The sequence below is a fragment of the Gopherus flavomarginatus genome, chromosome 18 (genome assembly GCF_025201925.1).
Source record: "Gopherus flavomarginatus isolate rGopFla2 chromosome 18, rGopFla2.mat.asm, whole genome shotgun sequence".
Classification (NCBI taxonomy): domain Eukaryota; kingdom Metazoa; phylum Chordata; order Testudines; family Testudinidae; genus Gopherus; species Gopherus flavomarginatus.
The window spans coordinates 10,130,533-10,146,160 of record NC_066634.1 but is presented as its reverse complement, the minus strand read 5'-3'; the positions used below and the strand labels follow the sequence as shown (position 1 = coordinate 10,146,160).

General features: G+C 51.2%; 2 protein-coding genes across 3 annotated transcripts in view; both read right to left on the bottom strand.

The window, feature by feature from the left end:
* The window catches only part of LOC127036604 (zinc finger protein 560-like), a 984,895-nt gene that overhangs the window by 413,409 nt on the left and 555,858 nt on the right, over nucleotides 1-15,628 (bottom strand). The window lies entirely within an intron of this gene.
* Nucleotides 1-15,628, bottom strand: part of LOC127036603 (zinc finger protein 560-like) — a 514,767-nt gene that overhangs the window by 4,860 nt on the left and 494,279 nt on the right. The window contains exons 2-4 of the mRNA XM_050927658.1: nucleotides 8,331-8,382; nucleotides 4,611-4,694; nucleotides 3,792-3,918 (exon numbers count right to left, since the gene is read on the bottom strand). Coding sequence (XP_050783615.1) covers nucleotides 3,792-3,918; nucleotides 4,611-4,682 — 199 coding nt within the window. The 5' untranslated portion in view covers nucleotides 4,683-4,694; nucleotides 8,331-8,382. The remainder of the gene's footprint in view (nucleotides 1-3,791; nucleotides 3,919-4,610; nucleotides 4,695-8,330; nucleotides 8,383-15,628) is intronic.

Below are 15,628 nucleotides of genomic sequence, written 5' to 3'. Positions count from 1 at the left end.
TTGGCATTACTGAAACTTGGTGGGATAATACACACGACTGGAATGTTGGTGTGGATGGGTATAGTTTGCTCAGGAAGGATAGACAGGGGAAAAAGGGAGGAGGTGTTGCCTTATATATTAAAAATGTACACACTTGGACTGAGGTGGAGATGGACATAGGAGACGGAAGGGTGGAGAGTCTCTGGGTTAGGCTAAAAGGGGTAAAAAACACAGGTGATGTCGTGCTGGGAGTCTACTACAGGCCACCTAATCAGGCGGAAGAGGTGGATGAGGCTTTTTTCAAACAACTAACAAAATCATCCAAAGCCCAAGATTTGGTGGTGATGGGGGACTTCAACTATCCAGATATATGTTGGGACAATAACACCGCGGGGCACAGACTATCCAATAAGTTCCTGGACTGCATTGCAGACAACTTTTTATTTCAGAAAGTTGAAAAAGCTACTAGGGGGGAAGCTGTTCTAGACTTGATTTTAACAAATAGGGAGGAACTTGTTGAGAATTTGAAAGTAGAAGGAAGCTTGGGTGAAAGTGATCATGAAATCATAGAATTTGCAATTCTAAGGAAGGGTAGAAGGGAGTACAGCAGAATAGAGACAATGGATTTCAGGAAGGCGGATTTTGGTAAGCTCAGAGAGCTGATAGGCAAGGTCCCATGGGAATTAAGACTGAGGGGAAAAACAACTGAGGAAAGTTGGCAGTTTTTCAAAGGGACGCTATTAAGGGCCCAAAAGCAAGTTATTCCAATGGTTAGGAAAGATAGAAAATGTGGCAAAAGACCACCTTGGCTTACCCTTGAGATCTTGCGTGACCTACAAAATAAAAAGGCGTCATATAAAAAATGGAAACTAGGGCAGATCACGAAGGATGAATATAGGCAAATAACACAGGAATGCAGAGGCAAGATTAGAAAAGCAAAAGCACAAAATGAACTCAAACTAGCTATGGGAATAAAGGGAAACAAGAAGACTTTTTATCAATACATTCGAAGCAAGAGGAAGACCAAGGACAGGGTAGGCCCACTGCTCAATGAGGAGGGGGTAACAGTAACGGGAGACTTGGAAATGGCAGAGATGCTTAATGACTTCTTTGTTTCGGTCTTCACTGAGAAGTCTGAAGGAATGTCTAGTGTAGTGAATGCTTACGGGAAGAGGGTTGATTTAGAAGAGAAAATAAGCAAAGAGCAAGTAAAAAATCACTTAGAAAAGTTAGATGCCTGCAAGTCACCAGGGCCTGATGAAATGCATCCTAGAATACTGAAGGAGTTAATAGAAGAGGTATCTGAGCCTCTAGCTATTATCTTTGGGAAATCATGGGAGACGGGGGAGATTCCAGAAGACTGGAAGGGGGCAAATATAGTGCCCATCTATAAAAAGGGAAATAAAAACAACCCAGGAAACTACAGACCAGTTAGTTTAACTTCTGTGCCAGGGAAGATAATGGAGCAGGTAATCAAAGAAATCATCTGCAAACACTTGGAAGGTGGTAAGGTGATCGGGAATAGCCAGCATGGATTTGTAAAGAACAAATCATGTCAAACTAATCTGATAACATTCTTTGATAGGATAACGAGCCTTGTGGATAAGGGAGAAGCGGTGGATGTGATATATCTAGACTTCAGTAAGGCATTTGATACAGTCTCGCATGATATTCTTATAGATAAGCTAGGAAAGTACAATTTAGATGGGGCTACTATAAGGTGGGTGCATAACTGGCTGGATAACCGTACTCAGAGAGTAGTTGTTAATGGCTCCCAATCCTGCTGGAAAGGTATAACAAGTGGGGTTCCGCAGGGTTCTGTTTTGGGACCGGTTCTGTTCAATATCTTCATCAACGATTTAGATGTTGGCATAGAAAGTACGCTTATTAAGTTTGCAGATGATACCAAACTGGGAGGGATTGCAACTGCTTTGGAGGACAGGGTCAAAATTCAAAATGATCTGGACAAGTTGGAGAAATGGTCTGAGGTAAACAGGATGAAGTTCAATAAAGATAAATGCAAAGTGCTCCACTTAGGAAGGAACAATCAGTTTCACACATACAGAATGGGAGGAGACTGTCTAGGAAGGAGTATGGCAGAAAGAGATCTAGGGGTCATAGTGGACCACAAGCTTAATATGAGTCAACAGTGTGATACTGTTGCAAAAAAAGCAAACGTGATTCTGGGATGCATTAACAGGTGTGTTGTAAACAAGACACGAGAAGTCATTCTTCCGCTTTACTCTGCGCTGGTTAGGCCCCAACTGGAGTATTGTGTCCAGTTCTGGGCACCGCATTTCAAGAAAGATGTGGAGAAATTGGAGAGGGTCCAGAGAAGAGCAACAAGAATGATTAAAGGTCTTGAGAACATGACCTATGAAGGAAGGCTGAAGGAATTGGGTTTGTTTAGTTTGGAAAAGAGAAGACTGAGAGGGGACATGATAGCAGTTTTCAGGTATCTAAAAGGGTGTCATCAGGAGGAGGGAGAAAACTTGTTCACCTTAGCCTCCAATGATAGAACAAGAAGCAATGGGCTTAAACTGCAGCAAGGGAGATTTAGGTTGGACATTAGGAAAAAGTTCCTAACTGTCAGGGTAGTTAAACACTGGAATAGATTGCCTAGGGAAGTTGTGGAATCTCCATCTCTGGAGATATTTAAGAGTAGGTTAGATAAATGTCTATCAGGGATGGTCTAGACAGTATTTGGTCCTGCCATGAGGGCAGGGGACTGGACTCGATGACCTCTCGAGGTCCCTTCCAGTCCTAGAGTCTATGAGTCTATGAGTCTATGAGCACTCAATACTGTGTAGCTGGGAGTGAGTTACATGCTGGAGACTGTGTGTTAATTGGCCAAGAGGGGCTGTTCTCGCGGGAAAAGAGTGGAAAAGGCACCCCATGCTGGAGGACTGAGGGGACAACTATTTAACAGTCCAGACTGTACTCTGGGTAACGTCACAGACACTCATTATGACAGAGCCTCTTACAACACAGAGAAAGTAAATCCATGTCCCAGAAATCGAAGACTCCAGACAGAGGGCAAGTGTCCCTGGCACTGCTTCATGCTGACAGAGAGGTTCAGAGACAGTGCGAGAATCCTGGGGAAGCTGGAAACAGGAAGCATGGGCTGGCGGGGTTCGGTGGAGAAAGGGAACAGGAAGGGCAGGGATATTACTGAATCCAGGATCTCAGCAGTACTACATGACAGGATAGCACATAGTGCAGCCCATTGGAAAACACAATCCCAACTATACATACAAAATGATGGGGTCTAAATTAGTTGTTTCCACTCAAGAGATGGATCTTGGAGTCACTGTGGATAGTTCTCTGAAAACATCCACTCAATGTGCAGCAGCAGTGAAAAAAAGTGAACAATGTAGGAAATAATTAAGAAAGTGATAGATATGACAGAATATCTCATAGATCATATTTGTAAAAACAGCAAATAAATCCATGATACACCCACATCTTGAATACTGCATGCACATGTCACCCCATCTCAAAAATAGATATATTGGAATTGGAAAAGGTTCAGAAAAGGGCAACAAAAATGATCAGGGGTATGGGACAGTTATGCCAGACCTAACCCCCAGTTTCACTTGAGCAAACAGGAGATATTTGACACTGTGCAATACGGCTCCTGTGCTCTGTTCCCAAAGTGTTCTGCAGCAGAGGAGGGTCTCTGGTATTATGTGTGTCACTGGCCTATTGGGGTGATGCTGAAACAGGACAGGGTACAGATGGCATTGTGGGGGTGGCGTGAACCTTCACTCTTCATTTCCCCTTCCAAGAACAGAAGGGACAGGAACCCTTACCCAGCGAGGTCACAGTCTCATAGTTCTCCTGCATGACATCCCAGTAGAGGGCTCTCTGAGTGGGGTCCAGCAGAGCCCACTCTTCCCTGGTGAAATACATAGCCATCTCCTTGAAGGTCACCGGCCCCTGAAAGAGTAAGAGTCCAACACTAAGGACTTGCTACCCCACTCACAGCCCCACTATTTGTGGCAGAGAAGAGTGAATCAAATGGAAGCTCTGGGTGGATCATAGTCAGGAGAGTCCCACCTCGACCTGGCTCAGAGTATCCAGCAAATGCCAGGGTGAGGGGATGAAGAGAGAGCCCCTTATCTCTCCCAGCATATCCATCACCCCCCTACTAGCCACTGACTGATACAGGAGATGGAGCCCCTAGCAGGGTCCAGGGAGAGCTCGCTGGTAGGATGCCCAACACCCTCCTCCCAACACCTTGTGAGGAGCGGGATATGAAGGGAGAGGCAGCTCCAATAAGCCTGACTCATGGGTGTCCCCTTTATATCTCACAGCAGCTGATGGTTAATGAGGTCAGGCTCCAGCACTAGGAGTCTGGTCAGTTTGACTAGCTCCATGTAGGTGGGTTATTTTCTCTCTTCACAAATTAGGGCATTTCCACCTTCTGGGTCTGTTCCTAGAATCTAGGCCACTTAGTAAATAACTCCCAGCAGGTCTGCCACACCCTGGCCTCCTCCTTTCCCCACGCTGTGAATTTCCTGCCCCGCTCCAGCCTCCAAACCAGACTCTGCAAACCTTCCCACCTCTGGTGTATTTGCTCTCCCTTTCCTCCAGCAGGAACCCACCAGCAACCCCCCGATAATCTCTACCTGGACTGACTCCACTGCAGTCATTTCTCTTCCCTGTCCCACGCCAGGCTGGGATGAGCTGGAGCAAAACATTCTGCAGCCTGTCTGGGGGAGAAGGGCAGTTGTGGGTGTTTCAGAACCGGTTTTAGTTAATTTCACATCACAATTCCCCCAGGCCCTTTCCCTGCAGACAGACACCCTAGATTCTGTCATGCTGGGAAATGCTCAATCTGTTCATTACAATTTAGACCTGGCCCCTCCTGTTCACTGGAAAGTGGTTCTGCCCCAGGATGCAGCAATACATATGTCTGGGTGGACTAGAAATCTGGAAATCTCTCCCCCACATTCATTTCTCCCACTGCCCCTTTCAGTCTCTCCTTCCCCTGTCCTCTCTCCCTGCCCCTCTGGCTGGGACAGTCCCATTCCTGGGGGCTTTGCTCTCCCATGGCTGGATTTCCTCCTGGCAACCGCTAATGGGAGGAGAAATGAGGTGGTGTTGTTTGTGCAGAGTCATTTTCTTGCCAGACCCTAGGACATTCCCTGAGGTCTTTCAGTTACCTGGAGACTCTGGCTCAGAATTTAGTAGTAACAGGGCCCAGGACTGCCCTAGGGGGCTAGGACCAGCTGCAGAAAGTCATCCCCTGGGCCGGGCAGAGAAGAAGCTTTAATTAAGGTCACTTCCCAGCACAGAGCCCCACTGGGGGAGCAGCAGCTGCCAAGCCTGGTCTCCCAGATCACAATGGAGGCTGCAGCATCTGACCCAGGAAGCTGAACCCCAATATCCTGAGCAGAGAGGGACAGAGTGTTTGAGCAGCTTCCCTCCTTTAGCTCTCTGGGGAGAGCAGCTAATGGGAGCCCCTCCTCACAGGGTGAATGGCTGATCTCATTTGACCCACTGTCCATCTGGAATCACTCCTTGTCTTTCCATACAGTGACTCTGGATTAACAACGGTCTCAATGACACCGGATTTCAGAAAGAATGAGTTCAGAACGCTGTGGAAAAGACCATCGTGTGGCAGTGCTGACTCCCTTCCCACCTCCCTCACCCCCGCAGATCTAGGACAAGGACTGGGGGCAAAAATTTTCGAAACAGAACCGAAAGTTCCTGCAGTTTTCAAAAGAGGAGAAAAGTAAATTCTGTGATTTCACACTAACAGTGTTTGCTAAGTGGACAGAAAGTTATCACAGTGACAGGGCACGTGACTGGGGAATGGACTTGGTGACCTGGTGACTAGGAGCCAGGACTCTGGCACAAGTTGACCAGAGAGAAGGATCATGGTTAGCAGCAGCCTCCAGACACCCTCAGCCGGGATCCCATCAGATATTCCCTGGGACGCAGCCCCAAGAGTCCCTGGCCAGGGACCCCAGATACCCCTCAAAGCCCCACCGGCCAGAGAACCCCCACCACACCATGATTGCCAGGTTGGGAATCCCAAAGGGTTCCCCCCACCAAGAGCCCCCAGCAGCCAGGGACCCCCTCAAGGGACCCCAACCCCCACTGGGAACTCAGTCCCTCACTGCCTGCCTAGGAACTTCCCCACCCTCCAGAACGATCTACCCTGACATTTGCCTGGGACCCCCTCCTCTGCCCAGTGTGACCCCTTGATGCTTTACAGTGCGACCCATCACTCTGCTTCCCTGGCATGCCCTCACCTAGTGCCAGGGATCCCCTCCCCCAGCTCTGTGCACTGGGCATGGCAACAAAACCAGGAACCAGCGGGGGAAGCACAGACAGAGCCTCTGGCACAGAACCAGGCTCCCTCTAACCCTCTGTCCCGCCTCCCCAAGAGACACCCACCCCCACTGTTCTGCAGCCACCAAGCCCCCAGCGATACCCACCTCCAGGACCCATAGCCTCAGGGATGGGCACATCAGAACCACCACCCCCGAAAACCCCAAACCTCCACAACCCACCAACCTACTAGGGTACCCCCTGCCCAGCCACCCAGAGGCCTCCCCCTACCACAATGCCCCTTCAGCTGCAATCTCCCCACACAGACACCTTCCCTGCCCCTGCAAGTGTTACCTCACAGAGTGGGAGAAGTGGCTAGAAAGTTAACACCACCTCCTGCTGGCCAGTCACACAGGCAGAGGGAGCCTGGGGAGTGCTTCTTTAACAGGAGAATGGAAGGCCTGGAGGGCAAGAAAGATCCACGGGCTGTCACTAGCAAATAATGGCCACCATGGATCCACCCCAGAGGCGGCTGCATCTTAGCACATTGGGAAACAACCCATCATATTCAATTAGAAATAAAACAACTAGAGAGAAGTGGGGCAAATGTTTGGGGTATTTTATATCAATCTTTGAGACACGCAGAGAGAACCCTGTCACAAAAGACATTTGATAACATGAGAGAAAACCACCAAGATCGGAGGGGATTTGATGTTGCTATTAAATAACTAGTGGAAAAGGGGGACTGTTGGACTGGATTTTATATGAATGTCCAATACATAAACAGAATGTGATGGTCCCCCGCCGGCCACGGGGCAACAATTCACGTGAGCAGCTCAGAGCCCTTTGAGGAGCTGATTTAAGGGCAGGGGGGAGCTGGAAGGCTCCCTGGACAATGGAAGGGGGCCGCAGGGGGATTGGGAAATGGGATCTGGGCAGTCTCCATGGGGGATGTGCTCCTCCCTTCCCTTCCCTGCCCTGGCAGAGAACGGGAACCTCATCCCATCCCACTCCACTGGGAGCCATGTTCTGGGGAATGACCCAGGGCAACAATTTCCCACCCAAACAAGGACAAATCGCTGCAGATAAAATGGGTGGGAAAATCCACCCCCCATAGGAGAGATTTTAAATTGACATTTGAGAAGTATGGAGAGAAAAGGGAAAATCAGAGGCAATTAGAGAGCTGATCATTGGGGGGGGAGGAGGAGAATCTCCCTGGATTTTATAGCCACGAGTGATAATGAGAGAGAAAAGGGGAAATCTTGAGAGAATGTGTGTGTGGGACGAAGTGGCAAAAACAGAGACAGGATCCAGTTAACTCACCTCCCTGCCACCCCGGGAATGTCCTGGCTGCACAGAGACAGATCTACACCCCCACCCCAGTGACCTCCCCCCTCCTGCAACTACGGCTTCTCCTCCCTCCCCCGACACCTCCGCCCTCACACCAAAGGGGGGGGCTCTGCCAGAGCCTCCCACTGAGCTCAACTCCTGCTCCTCCCCCCAGCCCGGATTGTGCCCTTTAGCCCCCCACGAACCCTGCCTCCAGCTGCCTGACCCCCCCCGCCCATCAATTTCCTGCTCTGCGCCCGCCCCCCCCACGCTCCCTGTTACTCCCCCGCCCTGCTCCAGCCCCGCCCCCAGCGCCCGGCGGAACGTTACGGCTGGTCCGGGCAGGGGGAAGGGCAGCGGCTTCAGCGGCTGTTACTGGGCATGCGCAGTGCCCGGGAGTAGCACATTGCTATGGGGAGGGATTTAATACACCGCCCCCCCCCGCCGGGCCCGGGGTCCGCCCCTCCCCCCGACACGACGGCCGGGCCCCGGCCCCCCCATCCCAGCGGGGCGGGCGGGCGGATCCTCCTGCAGCTCCACTGGGGCCGAGGCGCCTTCAAGGCTTCTCCCAGGCTCCCTGGCGCAGAGTCACTTTCCTGCCCCCCAGCGCCTCTCATTCCCCGGGGGCTCCGGGTCACAATGTCCCACCGCCCTTCCCCCGCCTGCAGCTCCGGCTTCTCCCCTCCCGCCCCAGCCAGCCACACCAAGGGGAACCCCCAGGCCCCAGTCTCTGTCCCCACCTGGATCCCAGCGGGGCCGGTGGCAGATCCTGGCTGCAGCTGAGAACAGCGGCTCCGCTCCGGCTCGGGCAGCTCCAGCGCTGCTGGCAGCACGTGGAGAACCAGGAAGCAGCTGTTCAGCCCGGGCTTCGGGTCACAATGTGACAGAGCCCCACCCCCAGGAGCTGCCCCGCCCCTGAGCTGAGCCAGAGCCCCGCCCCCAGGAGCTGCCCCAACCCCGGGCTGTGCCAGAGCCCCGCCCCCAGGAGCTGCTCCGCCCCCGCTCTGTGCTGGAGCCCTGCCCCCAGGAGCTGCCCCGCCCCCGAGCTGAGCCAGAGCCCCGCCCCCAGGAGCTGCCCGGACCTGGGATGTGTCAGAGCCCCGCCCCCTGGAATTTCCCCATGTTGGGTCTCTGAGCTTTGTTCTCCTGCCGCCTTCTTCCCAGCACCCCCTGCTCCCTTCCTGTGTCTGCAAACACCCCCCCTCCCCCGGGGCCAGCTGCAGTGCTCGCTGAGGCTGACTCCAGTGGCTGAAGTTGCCTCCATCTCTGCTTCACCTGGAGGGGGAGAGACAAAGAGAGGAGATGGTCCCAGAGTGTGAAACCAGAATCAGGGGGCAAGGAAAGAAGGACTGTTTGGAAAGGTGGGTTTTTTTTGGGGGGGGGTGAGCCAGAGGGATTCAGAAAAAGTTGGGCAGCAGAGGCTCAGGGAAATTGAGGGGAACCTCCTGGGTGTCTCAGTGTTGCCCAGGGTTTGTACAGCACCTTGCATAATATGGGGTCTGATCTCAGTCATGGTCTGTGCAGCACCTGGGAGCCCTGATGTCTGTTTCCTGATCACAGGCTCTGGGAATGGAGAGAGGGAAACCTCAGCACCTGAAGGTTAATGCAGCCCTGTGTGCAACCCCTGCTAGGGTGATCCGACAGCAAACGTGAAAAATTGGGATGGGGGTGGGGTTAACAGGCACCTATATAAGAAAAAGACCCAAAAATCGGGACATCTAGTCATGCTAGTCCCTGCTGTTCTCATAAGGGGTCGGCTTAGAGAGGGTTTGGCTACACTTACAGCTGTCCAGCGCTGGGAGTTAAAGCTGTCTTCCTACAGCTGTTTAGGGAAAGCGCTACAGTGTGGACACACTGACAGCTACCAGCACTGTGTCATGGCCACATTTGCAACGCTGTTGGGAGTGGTGCATTATGGGCAGCTATCCCAGCATTCAAGTGGCTGCAATGTGCTTTTCAAAAGAGGAGGGTGGGGTGGAGTGTGACATGAAGCGTGAGGGAGACAGAGCGAGTGGATTTTTGGAGCTGACACTGTGTCAGCTCCCTGCCTGGCAAGTTCAAGCCTCCTCCCCCACCCCTCTCTCATTCACTAAATGCAAATAGCCACCTTTGTTTTTTTCCTCACAGACCAGATAAGCCGCTGATCCAAAACAGACCCTCCCCCCCGTGCCCACTGCGCTGCTTCTCTCCTCAAGCAAACACTAGCTGTGGGTGTTCCAAAGGGATCCCACTGCCTCTGCTCATTCACTGCAAACAGTAACTGTGTTTGGTTTTTAGATAAGCAGCTTCGGGAGCCTTGAGCTCACAACAAAACAAACAGAGGCATCACACCAAAACAAAGAGCGTTATCTCTACTTAAAAGCATTATGGGATGGTTCCGGAGGTCAGTGACAGCGTAGTAAGATTAATCACTGTTTACACTGGCACCCCAGCGCTGCATCACCAGCTCTGTTCTCTTTATTCCTCTCATGGAGGTGGAGCACATGCAGCACTGTAGCCAGGGAGATACAGCGCTGTATGTGCCTTGCCAGTGTGGACGGGGAGTAAGTTACAGCGCTGTAAAGCCACCACCTGCACTGTAACTCTCCAGTGTAGCCAAGGCCTGAGTTGTAGTAATAATAGCAGCCAAGAATCCGGTGGCACCTTCTAGACTAACAGACATGTTGGAGCATGAGCTGTCGTGGGTGAATACCCACTTCGTCAGATGCAACAATAGTCCCATATGGGCTAGTGGTCAGGATTCCTGGTTTTCACCCAGGTGGCCTGGGTTCAACTTCTGGTGTGGGAAGAGCGCAGAGCTTTTGCCCAGAGTGGAGGCAGGAAATGAAAGGAACAGGAAGGGATCCTGCCAGCAGTGGAGTTAGACAGTGTAGGGAGGGGACCCCAGAAGTGGGGGTGGGGCAGTGGTTTGGGGGGAGATGAGGGAAGGATCCCAGCAGTGCGGGAAGTTTACAACCTGGAGAGCACAGGCCTGGAATGGGGACCTGGAAGAGTGAATGTGTCCCTCTAAACCCATCAACTGCAGACTAGGCAGGCTTGGAAGAATTGTGTATTTGTTGGTAAATGTCAATTTCTGTGTAAACACACAACCCAATGGCAAAATATTTCCATCAATAATCATCAAAATTGACAGATGGGCAAAGTAAGAAACATGCTGCTTGAGAACTTATCATGTTGTAGGAGCAGCAGTGATCTGTATGCTCTGTATAACCTGTATGCTCAAAAGGTCTGTTAAACTCCCCCAGCTTGTGTCCTTTCCTTCTTTGAATGCCTGTGAAGTGGCTTTCCCACTCTCCTTTGTACCTCCAGTGAATGCCCTTCACCCGGCCCATCTGGCCAGTGGTTCGCTGTTACATTCTATTGCACCTCAGGGAGACTGATCTTCATCGCAGCGTCCATCGCTGCGCTGTGGGACACTTACCTTAAAGGATCCTGACATCTCCACTGCCAGGCCTGTCCTGGGAGCGTGAGTATGAGTGTGACACCCTCCCCCATCCCTTCTTTTGAGCTTAGCTATCAAGCTAATATATGTGCTGCTTTCTGCCAAACTCTGGGGGGGAGGGGCATTATTAGTCCTCTCTAAGCTTACTAACTGACCCAATTTTGGGTAACACAAGCAACATTGTTTGATCTGTTATTGTACCAAAGGGGGAGATGGTTGTCTATAAAGGAGGGTGAAAACTAAATGCCTCTGATGAGAATGGGATTTGAACCCATGCAGGCAGAGCATAATGGGGTAGCAGTCCATCACCTTAACCACTTGGTCACCTCATCTGAGCTGTCAAAAAACGGACAGGAGGAGAAATCTAAGGCCGGCAGAGATAGGGACACTAAGGAGTTTTTAAATACTAAGCGTAAGCAGGGTCTGAATGAGCTCCCCTCTCTCACCTAGTGAGGAGCTGGGGAAAGACTTCAGGAACAGACCGTGTTTGCATAGACACACCTACTCTGCCTAGCTATGCAGCATGATGGGGCCGCTTCCCCAAAATGACCAGTTTGAGATGGTCTTGGATTACAAATCACTTTAGGGTTGAGTGGAATGAAATGTTATTCTCCTTCCTGTATGAGTGAAGAGCAGCAGAACATACCTAGTCCGTCCTGAGGGAGGGGTAGGTGAGTGAGGAATAGCTTTTATTGGACTGCAGAGAAGTGATTGAGGACGTCACCCTAAACCAGTGGTCCCCAAACATTTCACATTGTGCCCTCTTAGCCATGGCTGTGGCCCCTCGGAAGCCACGGTCAAGAACCGGGGCTGGGAGGAGTGGGGCTGTTGCTTGCTGGGGAGAGGGGTGCGGACAGGGGTAAAGGGGTCGACGCCGGGCTGGGAGCCAGAGTCTCAGGCTGAGGGTGGGGTTGGGGAAGAGCTGTGGCAGAGTGGTGCTCCCTCCCTGCCCTCTATGTGGGCTGGCTCAGGTCCTGAGGTGCCCCCGTGAATGTTCCTCTGTGTCCCCCTAGGAGTCGCACCCCACATTATGGGGACCACTGAACCCTACTCGCTAAGCCGGGGCTAGTGATGCCAAACCCCCGGGAAAGGGAGAACAAGTGTGGGGGCCCCAGCACCAGAACCATGCCCCTACCTTCTGTCTGTTGCTCTACCCTCTTCCACCCATGGCCCCATCCACTGTCACTTCTGTTCCACCCCTTCCCCCACCAGCCCCACCCTATCACTCCTTTACCCCTGCCCCGCTGTGGCCCTGAGACCAGAGAAGCTCTGTGCCCCTGCTGCAGCCCCCGGGCTGTAGCAGGGAGTGGGAGCTCCTCCAGCCCTGGGGCTGACATAGGGGAGACTTTTCCAGGGGGACCTAACTTGGCCAGGGCCCCTGATCATGGGCCCCACTGTCCCCTTGGCAGTGCAAGGTTTGGGGAGGCTGAGCCCCCTTGTCATAAACAGATAGCTAAGGGTTAATATTCTTTTACTTATAAAGGGGTAACACCAGTAACCTAAAACACCTGACCAGAGGACCAATCAGGAAACAAGACTTTTTCAAATCTGAGTGGAGGGAAGTTTGTGTGTGAGTTCTTTGTTCTTTGTCTTGTGTCTGTGGCGTCTCGTCTATGAGAGTGATTTTTCTATCTCCTGCCTTTCTAATCTTCTGTTTCCAAGTTATAAGTACAAAGATAATAAGACAATAAGTTTATATTGTTTTTTTTTTGTATTTACATGTGTGTAGTTGCTGGAATGTTTAAATTGTATTCTTTTTGGATAAGGCTGTTTATTCATTTTTTTCTTTTAAGCAAATAACCCTGTATTTGTTACCTTAATACAGAGAGAACATTTTTATGTCCTTTTCTTTCTTTTTATATAAAGCTTTCTTTTTAAGACCTGTTGGATTTTTTCTTTAGTGGGGACTCCAGGGAATTGAGTCTGCAGCTCACCAGGGAATTGGTGGGAGGAAGAAGTCAGGGGGAAAATCTCGTTGTGTTAGATTTACTAGCCTGACTTTGCATACCCTCTGGGTAAGGGGGAAGAGAGATTAGCTATCTTGGTACTTCTATTTCCAGGACTGGAAACAGGGAGGGGGGAGTCCCTCTGTTTAGATTCACGGAGCTTGCTTCTGTATATCTCTCCAGGAACCCAGGGAGGGAACACCTGGAGGGGAGGAGGGGGAAGGGAAATGATTTATTCCCCTTTGTTGTGAGACTCAAGGCATCTGAGTCTGGGGGTCCCCCAGGGAAGGTTTTGGGGAGACCACAGTGAGCCAGGCACTGTATAAATCCCTGGCTGGTGGCAGCTTTACCAGGTCCAAGCTGGTAACTAAGCTTGGAGGTTTTCATGCTAACACCCATATTTTGGACGCTAAGGTCCAAATCTGGGAAAAAATGTTATGAAACCCCTCCCCCCTGAGCCTCCATTACGAGCCGCCCAGGCTACCACTCCTCAGTGTGTGGCCAGTCTCTGTGTTTTCTGCTGCTCGTTCTGGGGAGCCTGGCCGGCCTTAGGGGTGATGCCCCCCGATAGCCGCCCAGGGCTCCAGGGGTCAAAGGGCACCGTGTGGCAGTGCAAAGGTGCTCACTGCTCTCCCCTGCCCCAATGCTCCTCCATGGGTCCATAGAGGTTTGAGGGGAGTAAGGAGCAACCCTATGTGCTCCATGCGTCCTGGTCACTTTTCCCACTTGGGCTGTGCTGTGAGGGGAGCATCAGAAGCTGCTGCTCTCTGCCCTCCCGCTATGCAGCCCGGCTGAGGAAAGTGACCTGGATGCAGGGAGCTCGGATGATCTCACTTCTTGCCCCCACATCCCACAGCCCCTAGGGGTGCCCAGATGAGCAGCGTTCCAGGGAGGAGGGGGGGCAGCAATGCCAGCTGCTCCATGCACACAGGTCAGTCTCCCCATGTGGGTGCAGGAGGGGGTGCAAGGGTTTCTGTGATGCCTGTTCTATCAATATATTCACTCAATACCAGGCACTCAAATTCACCAGTCTTAGTACTTAGACGTTTAGCGTTTGTATTTAAGCACTTCTAAAATGTGTCCCATTTTAGCTGTCTGCTATTACATGATGTAATTGAGGGAGACTCTTTCATTTCACTGTTTCTCATCAGAACCTACCTGTACATTATCATCTTCCATCCTCTCCACCTTACTAGGCTATAGAGAATCCCTGTGAATAGTTCCTCTCCTAACGGATGTCTCTGTCTGAACCCTGTGCTCCTCAGCACCTGTCGGCTTTCCCCAGCTCTGAGGCTGTGTCTACACCGCGCACCTTACCACGGTGCAGCTGTGCCACTCTAACCATGCCATTGTAAGGTGCGCTGTGTGGCCGTCCTTATCGCTGGGAGAGAGCTTCCCCGGCAACAAAGCCAAACTACCTCCAATGAGGGGCAGGAGCTTTGTCACCGGGAGCACAGCTCCACCTATGAAGCGCTGTTCACACTGCCGCTTTTCATGGCTCAAATTTGGCATTCGGGGAGTGTTTTTTCTCACCGCAGAGAGACAAAATTTTTAGCAACAAAAGCCGAAATTAAAAAAAACTCCTCTGCAACCTATTTAATTTTACCTTTATACAACCTTTATACTGCCTCCAGTGTCTGGTGTCCTCATTGGAAAAAGATGTTGTGAAATTGGAGCTAGGGCAGCAAAGAGCCACCAAATGTTCTGAGGGCTGGAGAAAAATGTCTTCCAGTGAGCTATTGAAAGAGCTCAACCTGTTTAGCTTATCAAAAGAAGATTGAAAGGTGATTTCATTGAAATGTTGAAGTGCCTTAATGGAGAGAAAAGATTGGGTATTTACGGGCTCTTGAATGGAGCAGAGAAAGGCATAACAAGACCCAATGGCTGGAAAGTGAAAAGAGACAAATTCATATTACAACTGAGGCACAATAGTCAACAGCGAGGATGATTCACCACAGGAGCAAGCTACCAAGGAAAGTGGTGGAGTCACCATCTCCTGATGTCATTTAATGAAGACTAGATGCCTTTCTGGAATGTGTTTGCCCCCAAAGTAGCTGTTATGTCATACAGGAGGCCTGTGATATGCAGGTTAGACGCTCTAATGGTTTCTTCTGACCATGAAGTCGACTAATTTCTGAAAAACTGAGTGTAGCATTGGGAGCAGCGTCTGATGTTTTCCTGTCTAGCCGGCTTGCTGCCTAGAACGAACGCTCCTTGAGTGGGGTGATCCACAGGGAGTAGCTCAAACCTCCAAAGTGCCTGGCCAGGGGCAGGACATTAGCCCAGCAAGGGAGGGGTGTGGCAGTGACATCACAAAGGCCTTTTGCAGGACCTCAGACTATTGGTCCAAGGTGGTGGGGAGGTGGTGACCTCACAGAGAGATGCTGACATCAGCAAGGCAGGACAGGGGCGAGGGGCCAGGGAAACCTCAGAGACCTCTGTGGCTTTGCTTCAGCACGTTTCCTTCTCCAGGTCTCTCTTTGAGGACTGAGAGATTATTTGGGGTCATGGACGTGAGCGCCAGGAGGAACCTCTTTCGAGTTTCCTCCTTCCCTTGTAGTGATTTTACTAGAAAACAGCCAGTCCCTGTTTAGAAGGTAAGAGCCTCCTGGAGGTTTGAAACCTGTTCAGTCTGATCTATCTGGTGACA